General features: G+C 42.7%; 1 protein-coding gene across 2 annotated transcripts in view; it reads right to left on the bottom strand.

Annotated features, from left to right (window-relative positions):
• Positions 1–25,327, bottom strand: part of ESR1 (estrogen receptor 1) — a 180,815-nt gene that overhangs the window by 48,841 nt on the left and 106,647 nt on the right. For both annotated transcript variants that reach the window (XM_043511211.1, XM_043511212.1), the window contains one exon: positions 23,679–24,014. In XM_043511211.1, coding sequence (XP_043367146.1) covers positions 23,679–24,014 — 336 coding nt within the window. The remainder of the gene's footprint in view (positions 1–23,678; positions 24,015–25,327) is intronic.

Here is a 25,327-nt window from a genome sequence, read left to right as displayed (position 1 = left end):
GGCCTGGAAGCCAGAGGGAGCAATCTCCAGGGGAGCAGATAAAAAAAAAAAAGACTACAGCCAGGTAGGGCTGAGAATGGCTAGTCAAAGAAGGGAAGAGCTGCAGAGAGCAGAGTCCAGAGGAAAAGGGAAGTCACAGGACTGAGTTTTATGTCAATAAATTAGATCCAAGGAGGAGCAGCATTATTGGACAAAATGTCTGTTAAGGAGCCCCGAAGAGGGGAAACTGAGGCAAGCCATCACAAAGCCACCCAGTCCATTGTGGGGGGAGGAGAGGCTTAGGAGGCAAGAGAGGTCTCACTCAAGTGTCAGTACTGTAATCTTTCAGAATTTGATTAGCAGTGACCCTTTCAAAATAATTGAGGAATACTTCCATAGGAATACACCTCTACCCCGACATAACGCAACCTGATATAACACGAATTCAGATAAACGCGATAAAGCAATGCGCTGGGGGGCGGGGCGGCGCACTCCGGCGGATCAGCGTGTCTGGCTCTGACACGCTGCTCTGAGCGGAGTGTTAAGGGTGCTGGGCTGGGGCCGAGGGGTTGGGACGGAGGGTCTTGGGGGGGCAGTCAGGGGACAGGGTTGTGAGAGTCCCAGAGGGCCTGTCAGGGGGTGGGGGTATGGATAGAGGTCAGGGCAGTCAGGGGACAGGGAGCAGGGGGGGTTGGGTAGGAGGTGGGGTCCTGGGGGTGATTACAGATGGGGGTTCTCTGGAGGGGGTCGTAAGGAGACAAGGAGCAGGGGGGTTGGATGGATCGAGGGTTCTGAGCGGTCAGTCAGGGGGCAGGAAGTGACTATTAATAACGGAAATTCTCAAGGCCAAAGCAAGTTCGATATAACACGGTTTCACCTATAATGCGGTAAAATTTTTTGGCTCCCAAGGACCGCGTTATATTGGGGTAAAGGTGTATATATGGGTAGACTGGAATAAATTCTATTTCTTAACTCTGTTTCCTAACAAGTATATTTCTACATTGTACTAGAATGTAGTACAATATAATTCTGTTTTTCCATAGAGAAACTTGGACACTGGGGCCAACTTGATCATTCCCTAAGACATATGTCTAACAGCATGATGAAACAGTGTTTGAATCACCTGGGAAAAATAAGAAACATTGTCCCAAAGAGCGATGTACTGCTGATCATGGGCAGTTATAATGCTGTAAAGAGGGAGAAAAATAATAAAATTAATAATGTGCAATTGTATCATATCTTTAAGCCAAGAATGAATGTTTTATAAAGGTTGATTAAGCAAGCCTCACAGCACTCCAGAGTGACAGGTAATGATCACGATAGTTGTTTTACAAACGGATAAACTGAGACACAGAGGATAAGTGGCTTGCCCTAGGTCAAACAATGAGTCACTGGCTGAGCCAGGAATAAAGCTAGAAGCACTAGTCCCCTGCTCTAAAGGCACATTTCCACTGAACAGATGCAATGTAAATCACATTATATTTTATTACATTTGGTATTCATATGAATGCCACTGCTTCTCCATAGCTGCGTTCATATGAATACTAAACAAAAGAAAGGGCATGTTGTACATATAATAAATATTTAAAATACCATACGGCAGAAGCCTTTATTAATATCCTGTGTCCCTATTTGCAGCTCCTTCTACCCACCTGTGATACCCTCCTATGTAAAATGCTTTATCATCTTCAGAAAATTAAATATTGCTAATATTTCAGTACAGTACCATGGAATAAGATACAGTAGTTGTCTCTTGATCAGTTCCACAGAAACTAACATAATTTTGCTATTCAGAAGAAGAGGAAAAAATCAGAATTCTGTAAAATTTTGCCATGTGTCTATATTGACTCAGATCACCAGTTATTGTATGCAGAGTTCAAACTTCAGTTGAAAGGACTTCCAGAACGTACGCAAGGCTCTCAAGTTCATTCACAGACAACTCCAGATAGAAGCAAAACAAAAATAGTTCGATGTACTGCTGGAACATAAAGGCAGAAGAATGAGTTCTGAAAAATAATAACCACTGGGAATGACAATTATCACTGAGCATAATGCAAATCAGAGGAAGTTCTTTAGACCTACAGAGAACACAAGTCAGGGATGGCCAACCTGTGGCTCCAGAGCCAATTGCGGCTCTTCAGAAGTTAATATGCAGCTCCTTGTACATTGTGACAAAGCTCTGTCCTTGCCTCCATGGGTCCCGCGTTTCCTGGCAGATTTTGCTAGCCTCAGAGGCTCACAGTGACCCTCCACGTAACCCTTCTTTCTCTAAAGACAAGGGTCACAATCTACTGAGCCATTTTCATCATAAGCCAGCGAGGGAGGTGAGGAGAAGTTATCCTTCCTTGCATAGTCTCTGTTGTCTCCCAGTCTCAGTGATTAATCAGGAGCAACGGTGGGGAAGGGGGGAAGCCCGGGCCCACCCTCTACTCTGGGCTCCAGCCCAGGGATCCTAATAGTATCAGCTATGGTAGCTGACCTTTTAGAAACATGACATGTACAATTCCCTGGGCTACTTCCCCCACAGAGGCCCTCAGTTCCTCAAGTTCTGCTTCACCCTTACCTCAGGGCCTCCTTCCTTGTACCTGATATGGTGTGTACTACTCAGCCTCTCCAACCGCGTAACTTCTTCCCACAGCTCCTGACATGCACACCCACCTGACTAACTGGGAGGCTTTTAACTAGTTTCAGCCAGCCCCTGATTGGCTTCAGGTGTCCCAATCAACCTAGCCTTCTCTCTGCCTTCTGGAAAGTTCTTAATTGGCCCCAGGTGTCTTAATTGACCTGGAGCAGCTGCCATTTCACTTATCCTGGTACCAGGGATTTGTTTAGCCTGGAACTAATATATCTATCTCCCACTACTCTTCCATAGCCATCTGGCTTGCCCCTCACAATATGTAAGCGAGGGGAATAGTCCCGCTCTTGTGGGGAACTTTCCTGGCTTCTGCACTACCCCGGTGAAGTGGGCTAGCGAAAGGATCTGAGTCCTCACTCCCACTTCCTTTACCCAGTGGCCTCCCTGCCCTTGAGGACTCCCCTTCCACTCTCCTGTCTGGCAGAGTCCTTGTAACCCCAACTAGGCTGGGCCCAGGATTCTTGGGAGGGCTCGACCCCCAGACCTGCTGTGGTCACCTAGGACAGGGGCTAGGGTGTCCTCACTCCAGAGTATTCTCTCTGCAATGGGCACTTCTCTGACCTACTGCCCATTACATACAAGTTAAAGTAAATGCAAGTTATTTAATTCAACAATTAATTTTAAAAAGAATAAGGAATAATGGGAAAGGTTAAAGGAAACACATCAACCCGCTCTGTGGCAGGGAACATCACAAACTGTGTCTCTGGAATGTCAAGGCTGTTCACAGTCTGTTCCTTGTAAGTCCCAGGCCTTCTTCTCAGGCCCTGGTTGTGCTGTAGGGATGCTGTGGGTTGGACACTTGCTCTGGTGGTGGCCACACGCTCTCAGGCTCTAAGTGGTAGGACCCTTCTTCCCAGTGTCGCCCCGGCCCTGTCAGGGTTACGATCCAAGCCTGGCCTTCAGACCCTCTTGGCTGAGGGGTCTCCCTGTGCGGGGCCCGCTGCCCAGGGTCCCCCTCGCTCTCCCCAGTTGATAACCGCACCCAGCTCCAGACTGCTCCAGCCCCAGCTGCACCACTCTGTCTCTGCACTGCTGCTCTGCCTGCAGCTCCCTGGGCTGCTTCTTTGGCCCCTCTGGCTCTGGTTGCTGCAGCTCTGCTCCCAGGACAGGTCTGCTCTGCAGGCTGCTTCTGTGACTCTGCTCCCAGCACTGACCTGCTTCCTGGGCTGCTCTTCTGGCCCCTCAGGCTCTGGTTGCTGCAGCTCTGCTCCCAGGGCAAGTCTGCTCTCTCTGGGCTATGCCTCTGGCTTTGGGGCTGCAACTCTGCTCCCAGGACAGGGTCTGCTCTCTCTGGGCTGCTTTTCTGGTCCCTCTGGATCTGGCACAGCTCTGCTCCCCAGCTTAGCTTGGGCCCCACTCTGTCTGACCCAGGCAAATCCAGTTCACATGGAGGACGGGACCTCCCTGGCCTCCAGACTCCCTCATTAGCCTGCTCACCCTGTCATTCAGGCTAACCTGGAGGATTGGCCTCTCCCCATTGTTCCTGGGGACTGTCAGTCTCATGGTCCTGATTCCCCATTGACCCTTTCCCCTTTTTAGTATTGGGAGCTAGCAACTAACCCCCCCCCCACTGAATGTTAGTAAGGGGGCAACAGTCCCCTTACATATAGGCACTGACTCCAGAGCTGGAGCTACAGGCACCAACTTTCCAGTGTGCCCCGGGGTGCTCACTGCTCAACCCCTGGCTATGCCATGGGCCCTGCCCCCACTCCACCCCTTCCTCTGAGCCTGCCATGCCCTCACTCTTCCCTCCTTCCCACCCCCCTGAGCTTCTGCACGCCATGAAACAGTTGATCAGGAAGTGTGGGGAGGGAGGGGGAGGCACTGATCGGGGGGGTTGCTGGTGGGCGAGAGGTGCTGGGAGTGGGGATGAACTGATGGGGGGCTGCTGACATATTACTGTGGCTCTTTGGCAATGTACATTGGTAAATTCTGGCTCCTTCTCAGGCTCAGGTTGGCCATCCCTGACACAAGTGAATGAACAGCAGAAAAGGTGGAGATCCATTCCATTGGAGAGGTTCCACAGAGTGATGTTAAAATCCATCTAATTAAATATTTTGGAGCAAGTAGGCCTATAAAATCACAACAAAAGGTGTATAATATATACTTCAATGAGTGGCATAAAGACTGAATGGTATCAACACCTGCAGACTCTTGTTTTTTTGTGAAGGAGGGATTAGAAAAATCCTTATGGTTAGACTGAGAAATGTAAGTCAGATTACAGTGAAAATTCTGCAAGGACAGAAGGACATGGAAATTTAAAAAAAAAAAAAGAACAAGTGCAGGTTTTACCTTGTTGAGATTTTTGTTACTACTAAACAGGCATTTAACCAATAAATATAAATGTAATGAACTGGTGCACAAAAGGACAAATTCTTAATATGCTTGCTGAATTTATCAAGACTGTTGATGGAAAAAAATTACTTCTAAAGCAGTGGTTCTCAAAGCTGGTCCATGCCTCCCTTGGCCCGGGCCTCTTCCCGCAGCCCCCATTGGCCTGGGGCAGCGAACCATAGCCAGTGGGAGACGCGATCGGCCGAACCTGCGAAAGTAGCAGGTAAACAAACTCGTCTGGCCCACCAGTGGCTTTCCCTGAACAAGCGGCAGACCGGCTTTGAGAACCACTGTTCTAAAGAATGCTCTGTAAGGCCATGTTGAAGACTGGATAACAAACAGTCCATTGTTACAAGGTAGTTTTTCCTCCCCTATCAAAACAATTTTTTTTGCAATTTACCAAACAAAATAAATCTATTGTTATCCTAGCAAAAATGAAGATAACAGAAACAAGTGTCTAGAACAATTAATAAACAACCAGAACAAACAATAACACGTCAGATCAAATATCGTTCAACGTTTTAGTACAGAATGGTTGTGCATTGTTGTTGATGGTTACTCACAACTACTCATAACTTACAATTATCACTACTGTTTTCACAAGGATAGTATGCTGCTATTGCATCCACTGCAAGAGAGACTTTTCTTCTGAAAACATCAGGCACTGTCTAGTGACAGAAGCAGGATACTGGAACAGATGGACCAATGGTCTGATTTGATATAGAAATCCTATAGTTTTAAGATCCTAGAACCAGAAAGCAAGGTGAAGAAGTTTAAGAGAAGAGATCAGAAATCTGGCTTTAAAGCTATACTTAAGCCCCTAAATCATGTCAAGTAACATTGGTTCAATCAAATTATTTACTGGTAAATCCACACCATAAGAGAATCTAGCAATATGCCATATTTTCTACCTTGATAAATCAAATGAGGTTTGATGACTTTTACTGATTCCAAAAATGCCTCAAACATCCTTAAAATGTTACTAAAAAGGGGACACCTCAAATGTTGTCTAGATCTAGAACACAGCTCTTATTTTAAAGTAGAACATGTGGATGAATTTATATGACATGTACAAAAATATGTGTGTGTGTGTATATAGAAGCTGGGGGGGGAGTTGAGGAGGCAGAGTGAGAGCTACTGAGGGTGCAGCAGCAGCTTGGTAAAGAGGTTTCTACTTTAAAAATAAAGTCCTGTTGAAGTTTGTTAGTACCTTGCCTGGTTAATACAACATTTTGGTGACAAGGATGGATCTTCTGCCTCTGAACGCATCTGCACCCTTTCTGCAAAGCCCAGGTGAGCCTCCAATTGCTTTTACTGCCTGAATCCATATGTTTGAGACTTATCTGTTTGCAATCACTGCTACAGAGATTTCTGAAGTAAGAAAGCCTGCTCTGCTAATCCACTGCCTTGGAGCAGAAGGACAGCGTATATTTTACACTTTTCCCCTTGCAGATGATAAATATGAGACTGCACTCACTGCATTAAAGAGCTTTTTTGTGCCAAAAGTGAATGTAGTAGCTAATCGCTACAGATTTCGCCAGTGTGAGCAGAAAACAGGGGAGACGATAATGCAGTATACTGCTTCCCTGAGGAGTCTGATTGTAACTTGTGACTTTGGGAATATGGCAGATGAGATGATTAGAGACCAGCTCATTGAGAAAACAACCATGCTTCTTGTGAGAGAACGCTTACTTCTAGAACCACAACTTACACTGGAAAAAGCAATAACCATTGCTACCGAGATTGAGTCACCTACAGCTGAAGCCAAAATAATGAGCATGAATGCAGGAGGCACAGTTCAGGCTGTGACTCCTTTGCAGAAAAGTTCACTATCACTGCAGACAAATGATTACAAGAGGAAAATAATGGAAAACCACCGAATCAGCAAATTCAAAATACAGTAAAAGCATGCTTTTGCTGTGGATCCCCACAACACCTTGCAAGCTACACAGGATATCTGGCAAAAGTAGCCCAGTGCAATCACTGCAAAAAGATTGGGCATTTTGCTCAAGTATGTCGCAGCAGCCATTCAATCAACAGGTGCATGCAGTTACAATACCAGATGTTACTGTGCTGAGCGTGGACAAAAGCCCTACTGCACATATTCCAGAACAAATAAAGTGCACTATAAATGTTTCCACCATACCCTCAGGCATACCACACTCTATTCAGCTAATGTTGGACACTGGCTCATCAGTATCAATACTACCTGATTCCATCTATTTGCATTACTTTAAAGATGTGCATCTTACTGAACCCAAGCTTCACTTGGTGGGCTATTTGAAAAACCATATTCCAGTACATGGCTGCCTGCCAGCTATAGTTACTTTTGGTGATTGCTGTGTAACTGAAGAGTTCTACATTGTCCACAAAGGCACTTCTATCCTTGGCAGAGATTTATTGGCTGCTTTAAATCTCAGGGTAGTTAATGGATGAATTGATCTTCTTCAGCAAAGCACTGTTGTGGTACACACACCAGTTTCAGCTGGGACCCAACACGAGGTTGAGGAGAAACTCGGCTTTGCTTATGGTTTTCTGCATAAAGTTAAAATGTGGAATAATGTGATGCCTGTACGACAGAAGTTATGGCACTTACCCTTTTTAGTCAGGGAAGCTGTTTCAGAGGAACTTAGAAAACTTGTTCAAAAGGACATTATTGAAGTGATTGACTCCTCAGAATGGGTTTCACCTATAGTAGTGATGCAGATGAAGGGTGGAGGCATTCACCTTTGTGTGGACTTAAGGAGCCAAATAAAACTATTGTGATTGACAGCCATCCTCTTCTTCATGTAGAAGTAGTATTTGCAGAACTCCATGGAGCAAAGATGTTTTCTACTCTTGATTTGCAGACCACATACTACCAGGTTAAGTTGCATGAAGATAGCAGACACCTCAAAGCATTTATTTGAGGGACTATTTTGTTTTAATCGTGTTGCATATGGTCTCGCATCTGCCCCAAGTGTCTTCTAAAAATGATGTAATTGATTCTGAAGAATCAACATGGAGTTCAGTGCTCTCTGGGTGATATTATCATGTTTGGAAATACTTTGGAGGAGCATGACAATAACCTGCAATCTGTACTAAACTGCATCAGCAAAGCAGACCTCAAGCTCAATAGGTCCAAATGCAAATTTAGACAAACTGAACTCCCCTTTCTGGGGCATACAATTTCACAGGCTGGACTAAAACCTGATCCAGATCATATCCTGGGAATTTCAAATGCTCCTCCTCCAACAGATTTGCAAACCTTACGTTCCTTGTAGGGTCTTACCTCCTAGTATGCAAAATTCATTCCCAATTATGCTTCTGTCATTGAACCATTATGAGAATTACTATGGAGAAGTTCAGCCTTAGTGCGGACAATGGATGCACAATTGTTAAAGGCATGACCTGATGCCCCAACCAAGGATGATGTGAGAAAAACAGTTGAACAGAACCAAGCAAAGTATAAGGCTTTTACAGACAAGTGGCGGGGTGCTAAGGAACCAAAGTTTCAGTGTGGTTTCTTCGTTAGAATACAAAAACTTGGAATTTTACACAAAGGGGACCATAAATTCACAGCTCCTCTTAAAATCATAGAGAAGAAGGGACCTTATACCTATCGTCTTTCTGATGGGCGAGTAAGGAATGCTTCTTATCTTGCACTGCCTATGCACCAAGTGGAAATTATGCCAACACCGAGGCTGCATTGGATGACTTCACCATAGTATCAACACAACAAGACATTGCACTGGAACTGGGGCTTGAGAGACGGCCTCTCAGACCCAGATGACCACCTGTCTGGACTAGAGACTATGTTATGAGATATCTACAGTGTTTTCAGTGTAATATTTCTGTCAACAGTATAGTGCTTTGTTTCCTACTTGTTTCTGTGGTTAGAACAGCGATGTTTGTTGTAATTGTTGTAATTGGGAGTTTCTTAAGAGAGGAGGGAATGTTGCTTGTAATTATTAGAATTGGGAGCACTGGCTGTTGGGAGTATGAAAGGGCAGGAAACAGGAGGGGGGGAAGTTGAGGAGGTGGAGTGAGAGCTACCGAGGTTGCAGCAGCAGCTTGGTAAAGAGGTTTCCACTTTAAAAATAAAGTCCTGTTGAAGTTTGTTAGTTCCTTGCCTGGTTGCTATAACAGCTTCCTAACAATTGCCTCTACTTTTTCTAAATTTTTAAAGAAATTTAGGAAGGACCATTATTATTGCAATGGTTTATTTAGAAAAGAAACTAATGAGTGTTTCCTTCAGAAGCTCTGCGTCTCAGCTTAGGCAAAGATACCATTCTAAGAGAAATGTTAGTCTTGGATTTTCAATCTGATAATAATCAGTTCACATACTTGCATTTCCCTTTAATTGCTTAAGGGATAAGCTCTCTCTCTCTCTTTGAAGAATTTTTCAAAAATGAATTTTAAAGGCATATAACATTTATTATTTAAAATATCAAATATTATATTGCTGGTGCTTGTTTTTCATATCCTTTTCAACTAGAAAAATAAAAAATCCTTTTGGAAAAGTGTTCTCACATATATAGTATTGAACGGACAATGAACTCTTAGTAAATGGATAAAAATCTCCAATTTAACATCAGACTTTGCTCTTGTGGCTGTATAGATAGCAATAGGAAAACAAAAAGTTAGTCTAGTTATCTGTGGAACAACATCTACAAGCCAATACTAGTTGCCAAAAAGATGTATTCTTTAAGAGAGGCAGTCCCCAGGTCACAAAATTCAGAAACAGATCTGGGACCAGATTTCAAATCCTGGAAAGGTTTGAGTGGATCTGGCTCATGTCAAGTTTGGGCCTCAATTTAAAAAAACTCTGCTGCACATAAGCAACTTTATACATGTAAGTAGTTCCGTTGAACTCACTGAAAACTACTTACATGCATTATTGTTTGTGGAATTGGGGCCTGATAGAAAAAAATTTTTGATTCAGGTCTGGATCAGAATGTATGAAGTTCAAGGGTGTTCAGATATGGAGATTTATTTCAGGTCCATCTCTACAAACAAGTAATTTTTAAATCACTACAAGTGAAGCATGGCTACTGTGCTGATTTATCTCACACACACTCAAAACAGTCTGCTTTTAACATATTACTCTAAGATATGTTCTTCCACAGAGTGAAAACCGTTACTCAATGTATTCGATATTCCTTAGGACATAGTGTCTTCTTGTTTTTCTAAAGATCCTTCTTCTAAGCCAAAACAATGGAAGCATTTTACCATCTAAAATGAGCTATGAAAGGAATTCCTAAGAGAGATTTAATGATTCATAATTTATAGGGATTATTAGTTGAGCTTCCATTTTTTAAACATGATCAAATATAACAAACTGCATGTCATTTACCTATGAAAATTACAGACACATGACAATAAGTGTTGCTCCAGCTTTTTTTTGCACATGACAGAAACAGTTGCTCAGGCATATATTAACATATTTGCATCAGTTTAAAAAGCATATGAATGCACTGAATGCTTCGAGTAGTAGTAGTAATAGTTTATTCATGCATGTGCATATTCAATTCCTGGTTTTGTCACACAGATGAAAAGTGTGCTAAGTCTGGAAAATGTAGCCATTATTTTGTAAGCAGGCTAATAAAACACTGGGAAATAGCTTAGCATTTAGGCTGGTGAAATGGTAAAGCTGAATGAACAGATTCAGAAATTGACATTTATCTTTCTTGCCACTCATTTTTCTCAAGTTTTTTATTCATAAGGGGTTTAAGTTTGCAGTATTAATAACAAAAAGGGGGAAAAGGCAAAGTGGTCTTATGTCACCAGACAGCAAAGAGAAAGAACCCAGTCTGGGCCACCACCGCAGCCCAGTACTGGCTGGCTAGTATTATTTTAACTGAACCCACAAATGTACTGTTTTCAGAGTAGCAGCCGTGTTAGTCTGTATTCGCAAAAAGAAAAGGAGTACTTGTGGCACCTTAGAGACTAACAAATTTATTAGAGCATAAGCTTTCGTGAGCTACAGCTCACTTCATCGGATGCATTTGGTGGAAAAAACAGAGGAGAGATTTATATACACACACACAGAGAACATGAAACAATGGGTTTATCATACACACTGTAAGGAGAGTGATCACTTAAGATAAGCCATCACCCACAGCAGGGGGGGGGAAAGGAGGAAAACCTTCCATGGTGACAAGCAGGTAGGCTAATTCCAGCAGTTAACAAGAATATCAGAGGAACAGTGGGGGGTGGGGTGGAGGGGAGAAATACCATGGGGAAATAGTTTTACTTTGTGTAATGACTCATCCATTTCCAGTCTCTATTCAAGCCTAAGTTAATTGTATCCAGTTTGCAAATTAATTCCAATTCAGCAGTCTCTCGTTGGAGTCTGTTTTTGAAGCTTTTTTGTTGAAGTATAGCCACTCTTAGGTCTGTGATCGAGTGACCAGAGAGATTGAAGTGTTCTCCAACTGGTTTTTGAATGTTATAATTCTTGACGTCTGATTTGTGTCCATTCATTCTTTTACGTAGAGACTGTCCAGTTTGGCCAATGTACATGGCAGAGGGGCATTGCTGGCACATGATGGCATATATCACATTGGTAGATGCGCAGGTGAACGAGCCTCTGATAGTGTGGCTGATGTGATTAGGCCCTATGATGGTATCCCCTGAATAGATATGTGGACAGAGTTGGCAACGGGCTTTGTTGCAAGGATAGGTTCCTGGGTTAGTGGTTCTGTTGTGTGGTGTGTGGTTGCTGGTGAGTATTTGCTTCAGATTGGGGGGCTGTCTGTAAGCAAGGACTGGTCTATCTCCCAAGATCTGAGAGAGCGATGGCTCGTCCTTCAGGATAGGTTGTAGATCCTTGATGATGCGTTGGAGAGGTTTTAGTTGGGAGCTGAAGGTGATGGCTAGTGGCGTTCTGTTGTTTTCTTTGTTGGGCCTGTCCTGTAGTAGGTGACTTCTGGGTACTCTTCTGGCTCTGTCAATCTGTTTCTTCACTTCAGCAGGTGGGTATTGTAGTTGTAGGAATGCATGATAGAGATCTTGTAGGTGTTTGTCTCTGTCTGAGGGGTTGGAGCAAATGCGGTTATATTGTAGCGCTTGGCTGTAGACAATGGATCGAGTGGTATGATCTGGATGAAAGCTAGAGGCATGTAGGTAGGAATAGCGGATATAATAGGAATTCCTACAACTACAATACCCACCTGCTGAAGTGAAGAAACAGATTGACAGAGCCAGAAGAGTACCCAGAAGTCACCTACTACAGGACAGGCCCAACAAAGAAAACAACAGAACGCCACTAGCCATCACCTTCAGCTCCCAACTAAAACCTCTCCAACGCATCATCAAGGATCTACAACCTATCCTGAAGGACGAGCCATCGCTCTCTCAGATCTTGGGAGATAGACCAGTCCTTTCTTACAGACAAGATATGATGAGTAAAGAATTTATATAGGATTGAATGTCAACCAAAGGGGTAATACAAGACTAAAGGCTTGTGGGTAGATCCTCAAAGGGATATGGGTGCCTAATTGCCACTTCAGGTGCCTAACTCCAAAATTTAGGCATCACTGAGTTCCTCAAAAAACCCTGCTCAGCTGCTAGGACCTAGGATTGCAGTGGACGAGAAGCTGGATAGGAGTCAACAGTGCGCTCTTGTTGCCAATAAGATTAAGAGCATTTTGGGCTGTATAAGGAGGAGCACTGCCAGCAGATCAAGGGACATGATCATTCCCCTCTATCTGGCATTGGTGAGGCCTCATCTGGAGTACTGTGTCCAGTTTTGGGCCCTACACTACAAGAAGGATGTGGAAAAATTGGAAAGAGTCCAATGGAGGGCAACAAAAATGATTAGGGGGCTGGAGCACATGATTTATGAGGTGATACCGAGGGAACTGGGATTATTTAGTCTGCAGAAGAGAAGAATGAGGGGGGATTTGATAGCTGCTTTCAACTATCTGAAAGAGGGTTCTGAAGAGGATGGATCTAGACTGTTCTCAGTGGCAACAGATGACAGAACAAGGAGTAATGGTCTCAAGTTGCAGTGGGGGAGGTTTAGATTGGATATTAGGAAAAACTATTTCACTAGGAGGGAGGTGAAACACTGGAATGGGTTACCTAGGGAAGTGGTGGAATCTCCATCTTTAGAGGTTTTTAAGGCCCAGCTTGACAAAGACCTGGCTGGGATGATTTAGTTGGGGCTGGTCTTGCTTTGAGCAGGGGGTTGGACTAGATGACCTCCTGAAGTCCTTTCCAACCTTAATATTTTGAAGGTGCGTAAGTTTCTGTTGGCAGCCATGTGCAAAATCCTGGTGCCACTGAGTTGCTCAGCACCCTAGCTCAGGTGATTTTTCAAACTAGGTGTTGCCTGCCTAACTCACTCTGTGGGGCACAATCCAGTAGTGAGCTCTGAGAATACTTACTGGATTGGGCCACAGACAAAGGACAGCTGGGGCAAGCAAGTCAGGAATTTTGTGGCTGACTGGCATATGCGTGCCTCTGAATACCTGATATCCCAGTGGTTAGAACATTCACTTGGGATGGGGGAGCCCCAGGTTTGAATCCCTGCTCTGCTTGAGTTGGAACATGAATGCAAGTGTCCCATACTTCAGGTAAGTACCTTAGCCGCCAGGCTATGGGGTATTCTAGGATGAGTCTCTCCTGCTGAAGTTGTTCCACTGTGGATACATAATTAAATATTCATTAGAGCAGAGACTTCAATTTGACTCCCCCACATCCCATGAGAGTGCTTTAGCCACTGAGCTAAAGGATCAATATCTTGCTTTTCTCTCTCTCTCTCTGGCTCAATCAAAATTCATTTGTTCATTTAAAGTGGAACAGCTTCCACAGGAGAGACAGGGACATCCCCCACACATACAGTTACTTGGCAATTAGGGCACTCTCCTGGAATATGGGAGCTCTGCATTCAAGTTCTATCTGATTCGGAGTAGGACATTAAATGCAGGGCTTCCACATCCCAGGAGAGTGCCCTAACCACTGAGCTATTGCTTATAATGGGATGGGGGGTTATTTCTTGCTTTGCATGAGAAAGGGCTGATTTGGCTTAGATGCCTAATTTCAGGAGAGGGTTCACGGCTGTGAATCCTGAGCAGAGATACTACTCTTGAGGTTTAGGCTCTGCCCCTCTCCTTAGCATTTCCTACTGGCTAGCTTATGCAGCTCCCCACTCAGCTTGCTGAAAACCCCTTTCTTAAGTGCCTAATTCTCCTGCAATGCATGAGGAGCTTGAGCACTTAACTTGGGACTGTGAATGCCACTGGACAGCAGAGCAGGGCACCTAAGACCCATTTGTGGATCTGCCCCTTGATCTAGCCTAGCATAAACGAAATCAGGGTCTACACCGGTAATCTGAATCTAAATCCACTCTGAACCTTTTGGGGCAGGATACGTAAAATTTGGTCTCAAACCTGAATCCTAATTTTGTGACCTATAGTCCATCTCTTTCAAAGAATGGCCTACAAGTCTTTTTTAGGAACAGGCTTAATTCTTCTCTCTATTCTTCATCTCTTTTCCCCTCCACCATTCTCTAGGTCCTCCACCTCACTTTCTTCCATAGCCTCACATCGTGTTCTAGGAGAGAAAACTTGACTTTAGGCAAACTTCAGAGTGGACTCCCAGAGTTTAAAAATACTAATTCACCACTGGGATAATTAAGCACATTTCCACTGATTGATTTCAAGGTGTTGGCTCCAGGGTGTTTTCTGGCCAACAAGCTTAAGTTCTACTTGAAGTATATCCTTTCTCTGAGTTACAGTGCAATCTTAAATGTAACACCGTAGGCATCTCCTATTCTATCTATGCTCAGAGGGCCGGTTTCTGGCTGTATCCTTCCTCTAAGACGGCTTTTACACCCCTTCTCCCCCACAACAAATAAAACTATGTTTGAAAGACTGGTTACTGGAATTTGAAGTTTGACAATTGCCTGATTGCAGATAATTGTCAAACTATTCAAGGCTTTATGAAGTGGAGAAAATAGGATTTCACCACACTGGGGCAATGTGTTTGCAGAATGGGGCATAACAAGAGGTATCCAAGTACTACCTCAGAGAAATGCTTTTACCTGAAAATATCAGACAGATGAACTTTAAATTCATATTACACATTCATTTATGTATGAAAAGAAGCTTTAAGAGTAGGGACACTGCCATTTTATTGGCCTATGACCACAAAATAATAATTACAATCAGCAATTTAATTGAATTGGCCTCTACTCCCTACATTTGTCTAAAAAAGTTCTACAGCTCTTCTAGAAGCAGGGAAACTAAAATATTGGATCCCATGCTTGATTCAATCTCTCAATTCCTGGTGGCATCTACATATGCAAAGTAACTGCATTTCTGGAATGAAATGTTAGCATAGCACTTTATAGGAAGTGCTCCATTGCTGAGTCTTTGTAACCTGAGAAATGATTAATTATTGCTGTGCTTTTAAAGAAGTCACACAGCAGATACAGTTCTCATTTTATCCACAGCAAAGTTAGCCATGGATCCTTCTTAGACAGAGACACAGATAACACACACATTTATCTTCCATCCATAATATACTATAGTATCAGGGCACTTTAAATAGGCCAGACTCTTCACTGCTGTAGTTCTTTAATAGAACTCCCTTTTTTTTCCCCCTTTACAGATTTTTCCCTTACCCAGGATTCAAAGTGGCAGAATTGGGGTTATAAAGACGATAAATTACTTGGTTTTGGCACTTCAAAAATCAAATGGCAAACTAAAAATTTTTCTTTGGGGTTTCTCTTAATGCAAATTTTACAGATTAGTCCACAGCACATCTCATTTCTTTTTGATTGAATGAGTCACGGTTTTCTCCCAATCCCAATCAAGTTCCCTAAATCTCAAACAAGCAGTTACCCCTGATGAAAATAGATCCGAAAGAGGAGTGTCACAAATCCAAGAGAGAAAGGCAGTTAGCTGAAAGTTCCCAGTCAGTGGGATAACTAGGAAAGAGTCACTTCTCTGGTGTAAATCGAGTATTAATTTAATTTTGTGCATGGTGCGATAACCTCCTGCAAGTTAGTGATTACATCTATGGACTTTAACCCTAACCTGCAAAGCCATTGAGGGATGCTGGCCTGGGGTGGAGTAATTTTGCTTCCTTTCTCTTAATTACACTCAGCCAGTAGTAATTCCTATTGTTTATATGAACACAAATGCTACACTGGAACATGAGCTCTCCCTACTCCCAAATGTTCTGTTCACTGCCACCTCATGAACTGCATCAGCAGTTCTTTCTCCTCTTTACATTTCACTGGACTCTGCCCACAACAACAGCTCATGTCTATCCCAATGTCCTCACACAATTCAAAAACAGGGTGGAAAGCTCCAAGAGAGTTCATCTATGTTCATTCACAGGCCTTGCTATGACCTGCAGGTTAGTGCACACAGCATTCTGCTTAACAAACCCAACAGTTCATATTAGCCTGTTTTAAAACTCAATAAAGTAATCTCTCAAATTCAGCCTAAAAGTAACAACATGTGCAGCATCTTGGAAGGAGAAAACAAAACAGATATGTGGTATTAGTGTTAGGCTACTGCTTTAATCTCCTAGGAGTCTTAACAGAGAATTATAAACATTAAAGATGGAAAAGATATTCAGCCACCTTTCCATGTCTTTACTGCTAAAACCTTTACCCACAACTTGGTCAGTCACCTTGATTACTATAACCATTTATTTTTTGGTTTTCCTCATGTGTCTCCACATCAAATTCAAACACCTGTCCCCACCTCCCAGTCTATATATACACACATCTCTGATCTCCTTTCCCCTTACTCCCACTGCTGAACCCTATGCTCTCCCCCAATCCTTAAAACTTAATCTTCCTTTTATTTATTTTTTGCCTTCTTGCCTTTGTGTCTTCTAACATGCTAGTCCTACTCTTGCGATACTAACTTCCAGTTTTTCCAAACCCTTCTCTTCTCTTGTGAATCAACTTCTTATATGCATATTTCTTTCTTTTCCTTACCTATAATCTCTCCTTGCAGTTTCTTCTCTAAACTATTCTCCCATGTCTTGTCACATTAATTTGTCTGGTCCATCTTCTATTGGAAGCTCAGTGGGGCAGGGAACATACCTTACTCTATGTTTGTAAAGAAGGATATATATTTATGGTATTAAATAAACCATTCCTACTATTTATTAATAGTGTTGCCCATTACCTCATCAGAACAGTATTGTTCCCGACAGCATTGTTCCTGACAGCATATTCATCAGTTTTTTGTCCTGACTAGATATAAACAATTTCAAGTAATGGGGCTCTAGACACAGGGACTAGTCCACAAACTAACAGATCAGAGTATTAGGAAGGTTTTACTTTTATTCAGCTTTCCTTTTTTCTTTTGCTTTATTTCATCTCATTACTCCTAGTTATACTTCCCTTGGAGCAATACCTCTCTCTATTTGATGTCTACAATCTTCAGAGGCTTATAGGTGGTTACTATATCCTGCCATCGGGATTTTTTATCTCACTTACACCCATGTAAATCAATAGTAACTTCACTGAAGTTACACTAATATACAGCTGGTTTGGAATCAGAATCAGGTTCATCATCATTTTTCATTTAGCTACATATTTAGTTCTTTTAATCTTCCCTAAATAAGTGGGGTACCAAATCTCCAGAGTGTGGTATATGCCAGCTGTGCCAAAGAAACCCACAACTAATTACAAATAGAATATTACTTGATAACATTGTCACAGTCTCCTATACAGCTCATTAACCAAGTGAGATAAGAAAACCGGAGTGAATATTTTAGAGGGTTTAAACAACAACTAAAGTCACTAGTACTAAATGAACCTTTATTTGCCTGGATTAACAGCATCAGGGGTATGGATCATCTATTGTCAGGAAGGCTACTACACTGAATAGGGCTGCAAACCACCATGTACCTAAACACGTACAGTAGTAAAATGCACTTCAGTATGTCAGTACCTTCCTTCAAACAACTTTTTTTTTTGCTGTCAGTAAAACATAGTGTAAAATAGTAGCTATTGTTGGTCCCTTCACACACTGTTCCTAATTTAACAAACAGAGCAATTTAGGAGGTCAAATAAGAAAACAATATCTTAAGAAAATAGCAACTTCTGCAGTTTTAAAATAAAAATTCAGTGCCAAAATGTTTATCTTCTCAGTTCATGAAACCATAAAATAAGTACAGCACCGTGAATCATCTCAAAACTTCAAAGCCTGTATGCTCAATGTACCATTTTAGGACCATTAAACTGTTCAGCTACTGTACTCAGAATAAATAATTAGCCAAGCTTGTACCAGCTGTGCCAAAAACTGCACTTTTTAATTCCAAACGCCTCAAAACTTCCTTCTCTCTCCCCTTTGCCCCTCCACTATTTATACAACCTAAACATCTAGCAAACATCCCCTCACACATGCTCATCAACTGAACCACTGAAAGTACTAACTTCCTTCCTTGCACATGATGCTCCAGACATGAATACAGTGGTATAAATAAAATACTGTACACTAATTCCCAGCATTGCTATTTCATCAGGATTGCTATAATACTGTGATGCCCATGGATGTATTATTGGCAGCAGAGATAGAACCTCGGACCCCCCTGGGTCTAAAACCATGAGACTAAATTTTAAAAAATCCCAAGTATATTAGCTCCAACACTATAGCAGTCTCAAAAACATTTATATAGTGCACACATTAGGAAGAGGACAGAGAGCCAGGCTATGCCATCCTAGATCAGACTCTTTACCCATCTACACTGATATATTATTTGCACCAGTAGCCCATACATGATGCTTCAAAGGAGGTGAAAACGAATCTGCAACGAACTTAGCCAATTGTGAGCTGCATTGTCACCTGAGAGTTTTCCTCAGGGCCTCAGCTAGTAATCACGTTATACTTTGACATTGGAGCTTGCTTTTGGGGGGGGGGTACAGAGATCAGGCTGTCACATCAGAAAATAGTAATTTAGGAACATCACTCAAGTTACTGGACTGATTCAGATACAATATGCCAATGTGAGGTTAGAATAGATCCAAACCTCAGACACTGAATACAGGTACAAGAAAGATCTGGATCAACAAGGAAACTGAGAATAGATTTAAACATTTAATTAAAGCTAATGTTAAAAAATTATGTAATACACAGGTTGGGAAAAGAGTGTCTGTACATCTGGGTATAGTACAATAGCTTCCACCTCCATCAACAGAAGGGAAAAATGAATTTAACAGTGACAGCTGTTTCATTTGCTGCTTACTTAGTTCCTTAAGATCCTAGCAAATGTCATGTTGAATGACTGAGTAGATTTAGCACAGTTATTGGGCTAGAAATGTTGACATAATATTGATACTGGACATGTTTGCTTTGGTAAATGTAGTAAGAGTCTAGTCTAGTGGTTAGATCAACAAACCAGGATTCGGGACTCCTAGGCTCTGTCCTTGTTTCTTCCACTGACTCCATGCATTGCACTTTCATCAAGCTACTCAAAATGTGATTCTACTCTGAAAAGTGATTTTATGAAAATGGATCCTTTCTTGTTCAACAGATCTACTCCCCAAGTCAACATAACCAGGATTAATCCAGCCTGCTTTTTACTGTGCACTAACAGAACTGATTACCAAGTTCCAATTAATTACACCTATGCAACCCCATTGAAGAGAGTGAAGTTGCACAGCTGTAATTGCAGGCCTAATTGCCTTTATTCCTGGTAAAAATACTCATTTTGACTCTCAAAACCCAGACTGAGTTTGCAGTTAGAAAAAAATATCATTTTACTTGTAACTTTAGGAAATTGGATATGGAAATAGTTGATTGATAGATTTGGAACGTGATGATATTTTCACAAGATTATTTCTCAGAACAGAAACTCACTTAAATGCAGTCAGCGCGCTTACTTATGTGTAAAAGGTGTATAATAATGTTTCCCTAATTCAAAAGGTTGCTGTAATGCATAATTAATCAATATTTGTAAAATACTATGAGATATTCAAATGTATGGTGCTATAAATGGGCAAGATATTATCACCAGATACATCCCCTTTAAATGTTGGTGTTCATAAAATATCTCTGCAACACAAGGATTGTAGAGAGCCAGTCTACAACTTTAGAGCAAAAGATTTAGGCCCAAAACCTGCAAGGCGCTCAGCACTTTCAACTCACATTAACATCCATAGGGGTTTAAGGTACAGCACACCCACAATGAGATGAAGAACATCTCAAAAAACTAGGCTTTCCAAGTTCATGATCTAGAATTTTGCACAGATGCTGCAGCATATTTGTGGAGGTAGGAAAGTCAGTTGTATTTTCACATTCTGTTTGGATGCATAATTGTTGTTGGTAGCCATTTCAATCATTAGATGCCACATTACAGAGATATTCAGCCAGGGTGAAATTTACTGCTGGGCAGAGAGTCATTACTACTAAGTCTGATTTAAGAGGTGCATAGGTCTTGTGTTGGCCCTGTGCACAGGGACAAATTTCACTTTATGTAAGAGAAAGACAATATAAGATAGTATGTTATAAAGGTATTATCTGTATATGAGTTCAGGAGAGCTGCATTAACTCATGAGTGCTGAGGCTACCAATAAGTTTTGCAGGTCATGCGCAAAGAGTATCAGTAAAACCTCTATATCACACCACATCATCATGGATTCTATTGGCATTGCCTGTATTACAGAAAAGCATTTTAGAAATGTTTGATGATGTTTTCAAACTTTTATCCAGAATATTTTATATCCCTACACCAAGCCACGCTACCTTACTAATCATGAGTCCCACTGTACAATATTCAGAGGGAAAGAAAAATCATAACTAAAATTTTGCAAGTCCTCCTCCTACCACAAACCCTCTTTTTATATAAAATAATGCAACATTTGAAGTCCTACATCATACAGTCTACTAAACTTTTTGTCCTTGCCTTAAAGGGCCTGCACGCATTGGCCTTGCCCTACCTCTCATATCATGTCCTTATCTTTCTCCTGTGCCTCCTTTACTTGGCCAGTGCAGCCAGTCTCACTACTCTATTCATGTTCCTTTGCCACTTCAGTTTCTTCCATGCTGCCTTTTCTATGGAAAAATTACCCAAACCCAATATGCCAGGTCCTCACCCTCTTTCATGTTCAAATGGGTCTTGAAGATTCACACCTTCCACAATAATCACACATTAAAACCCCCTTTCACCCCCAAAACTACCTTAGAGAAAGAGACCACCCCACCCCACTGCTGCCCCAGCCCCGCCCCTACCCCGCCTCTTCCCACTCCTTCCCTGCCCCCATTCCAACCCCGTCCCTGAAATCCGCACCTCAACTCTGCCCCCTCCCTGACCCCAGGGGGTGCAGGAGGGGTGCAGGGTGCAGCAGCGGGTTGGGGTGCAGAAGGGGCGCATCAGGGGGCTCAGGGCAAGGGGTGCAGAGCGCAGGGTGCAGGGTGGGGCAAGGGGTCAGGGTGCGACTCAGGGCAGGGGGTTGGGATGCAGGAGGGGTGCAGGGTGCAGAAGGGGGCTCAGGGCAGGGGGTCGGGTGCAGGAGGGGTGTGGGGTGCAGCAGGGAGCTCAGAGCAGGGGGTTGGCTGCAGGAGGGGAGCGGGGGGGGTCCGGCCTGGCGTGCACGGGGGGCAAGGCAGGCTCCCTCCCTGCCTGCCCCTGCACTGCTCTGGGAAGCGGCCGGGACCTGGGGGGGAGGGCACAGGGGTCTGTGTGGAGGAGTGGCTAGGGCAACACACAAACCCCTGTGCCCTCCCCACACACCCCCCCGCCAGGTCCCGGCAGCTTCCCGGAGCGGGCAGGGCAGGCAGGCAGGCAGGGAAGGAGCCTGCGCTGCCCCCGGTGCGTGCCGGGCCAGAGCCGCTCTAGGTAAATGCTGCGGGAACAGTGGTGCGGCGGGAAGCTGGCGGGCCGCAGAAAATAACCCCGCGGGCTGCATGCTGCGTGTTTGAGACCCCTGATCTTAACAAAGTGAAGAACCTGGAGTGGCCCGTGAGTGTACATTATGAATTCATTTGTGGCAGACACACCTCTTCAGGGTAGTTCCAAGAGGCATTATGTGAAATATGTGCAAACCCCCTGTGACGCCCTATGACAGGATGTTGCATGTGCTCCACCAATCCTACTAGAGGCAAGTAGCAGTGATCTTGAGCAGACTTTGTTCACAGGGACACAAAGACTGCTGCCATGCTTGGACTTTTCACAGGGATGTAAGGAGGAGGAAGGCTCCTTGTGCCCTTTCCACTAACTTGCACAACAGTGTAAGATCACACATAATTAAACTCTTTGTCTGGCCCTCAGGTGGTTAAAGGGTGTTTGTAGGACAAGTTCCTTTAAATGAGATATCCATTTTCAAATTCCTATAAATGCTAAATATAAAGCAAAACTTGAGATATTTTTCTAGAGCAAGACAAGAGTGCAGTGTGCTTCTCTTTTCCATGCAACAGATGTTCTAGTTTCTATCACTAGAGAAGAGATTTTTAATTCAGCCTTTCTAGTCCACACTGCCATTACTGTGTTTAAATTAGTATGACCAATAGCTTTAAACATTAAGGTCCCTATTTCAAAAATACGTTGTAGAGGCCTGTTCCAAAGCACACAGAAATTAATGGAAAGGCTCTCATTGACTTTGAATCACGTCCTAAAAGTGCAACTATGTTAAAAATAAAATTCCCCTGTGATTTCCTTTAAGTTACTATGAGAAATGACACATCCCTTACAGCTTTTCATTGATCACAGCTTGAGCCCACAAAGTGACATGTGAAAAGTGGTTAAAAAAAAAGAACACATAAGGACTGGAAAACAGACTGTGTGTGTTATTGATTTACTAAGTAAAGTTTTGCCAAGTTTAAGTGAAGGACACAGAAAAGCGGCATGACCTACAGCATTTGAGCTAACTAAATCTGTAGTAGTGGACATTCTCAGAACAGTTGTTCACAGAATCTACATAATGTTAATGAAATAAAGGGCTAGAATATGAAATTAAAGAGATTAAAAATTGGCTAAACTAGGCAAAACATACTAGTATGTATATTGTACCAGTAGGCCTAGTAAAGAGAAGTGCTGTGATAAAATTAAAGATTCAGCATACATAATAAATGTTTAGTGAATATAATGCTTATGAAAGGTATTGGACTGATAGCTCTGGAGGCTGGTATCTTCTTTTTATCCACAGAACAGGATCAGTCCATTCAGCAGAAATGCAATCTTCACCACACTACCCTGTCAATGACCTTCAACTCTGACGACCTTCAGACATCAGAGGGTTTTTAATGACCATTCATTGATTTCTCTGCTTGGACCGTCATAAAAGGTGCCAATCAGTGCCAAACTTGGTAGCGTTTTGTGATCTGGACACCTGTTTGCTACTAGGAAATAGACCCACAATAACTAGGCCATTTCACAAAGGCCTCTGAACCTCTTTTATACAGCAAAAACTTGCATTTGTAACAGATCTAGGCAAAGTTTGATTCATTGACCTGGCAATGAAAGATTATATCCTGGTGCCAGTTACCCCCAAGCTATCTAGTATATTTGGCAGACAATATATTATAATCTACAGTAACGAATTTTTCTGAACAAGATTTTTTCCCTAAAGTTTTACCTGTGTTTCCCAAAAGTTTCCTTCTAAGGAGCACCACATGAAGTTTGTAATTTTACAGATAAAGATATTTAAATAAATGATTTGTAGATAATGAGGAAACTGTGTCTGTGGAGTAGGGAGAGGGAGAAGGAAATTCCTTCACTTAAAAGTAATATTGGAACTTTTCCAGTTAACCACTGTTCAGATGATCTGTTTTCTTACCTGGGACCCTTTTTGCCCAGTTGATCATGTGCACCAGTTCCCGGTCTGCAAGGCTGGTCAACAGGGTCATCATGGAGGCTTCACTGAAAGGTCGATTAGGATCATACTCTGAATAGACTATGGGCGGCTCAGCTTCCAGCAAGGCGCTGACCATCTGCTCTGCTGTCAGGGTCAAAGCTGGACTGTTCTTCTTGCTATGCTTAATCACAAGAGGACTTGTCCAGAGAGTGGGGGTTCTCATCTCAGTAGAAGTTGTCCCTCCATTCCTGGCATCCTGCTCCTCTCTTTGACGTTTGTATTTCAGCATACGCCCGCCTCTGCGGTCTTTTCGGATCCCTGGAGACACGTAAGAATCTGATTAGCTTCTTTTCCTTAAACCTACAACTACTCATGTTTATAACTTCAACCAATCAGCAGATGTTTGTGTAGAGTCATGCAGAACTCCTTTTGGGTTTGTTTTCCCAAGAATCAAGCATAACCATAGAACCTTAAGCGAGTACACAGGGGGAACGCTATGTATATTTGTAAAGTATAACATTAAGAATGCTTCTTTATTGTAAGTGATTCATAACATTTAAATGGATTTGGCTTTGGGACATGCTTGTCAAACAGCAGCCTGGGGAAGCCATGATTTGATGCTCCACTCCTCTCAAAAACAAAACAAAACACAACCAGTAACTGAACTGAATAAATATTGTCCTACTACATGAACTGCCAAAGCATGCCCTAGCTTCTATCATACAATTACTCAAACATGTTTCACTGAGCAGGTCATCAGAGATAGCTGAATGCTATGTGTGGCTTAAATAAATCACAAATGTGGGACCCCAAAACTGCTCATGAATGCTGTGGTGCTAGCGTTGAAAGCCTTAAGAGACTTGGATCCACGAATTATTTTAATTATAGCTTAATCCAACACTGAGCACTTGTTCTTTGTTAGTGGGGAAGAACCACTCAGGGAGGTTTTCCCTATCATACGTTGTTCAGATACTATGGTAATGAGTGCTGCATAAGTAAATGAAAAGTACATAATAAGGAAAATATAAAATGATAAGATAACAAGAGGGCTGCCGTGTGATCTCTCTTAAGTGAAGAGAAGCACAGAAAATACACCTGGACTCTAAAATTTCTGGAGCATGAACTGTCTTTGTTACTTGTTTGGATAGGGGCTTAGCACAGTGAGGCCCTGATCCTTGATTGGGATACCTATCATAGTAGTAGTAACAGCAGCAATAACAACAAAAGGCCTGGCCACAGAACAAAGCCTCCCTTTGTGGAAAAAGTTACAAAGAAAGTATTTTGAAGGGGCCTGGGTGGGTTCCATCAATGTAGAGAGAAGAGAGAGGTCAGATAGGGAACTGGGGAGGAGGCTGGGAGAATAGTTTAGAAGAACCACCAGAGAGTGATCAAGAGATATCATGCTGTTTGGGTAGGGTGGATGCGTCATATTGGGCACTCACTGCACCCACTGAAAAGCAAGTCATCTCAAACCCTCTCAAAGGTGTCAAAATCTTCACGCTTATAGGCATGCTTTAAATATAACAAGGGGCCCCAAATTTGGTAGCACTGACACCACCCTTCCCACCCCAGCACAGTGCTCACTTTCTATGAGCAAATATCTATTCAAATGGTTTTCAAACTTTTCCATA

Source organism: Dermochelys coriacea, chromosome 3, assembly GCF_009764565.3.
Source record: "Dermochelys coriacea isolate rDerCor1 chromosome 3, rDerCor1.pri.v4, whole genome shotgun sequence".
Taxonomy (NCBI): domain Eukaryota; kingdom Metazoa; phylum Chordata; order Testudines; family Dermochelyidae; genus Dermochelys; species Dermochelys coriacea.
This window is presented reverse-complemented; position numbering and strand designations above follow the sequence as displayed.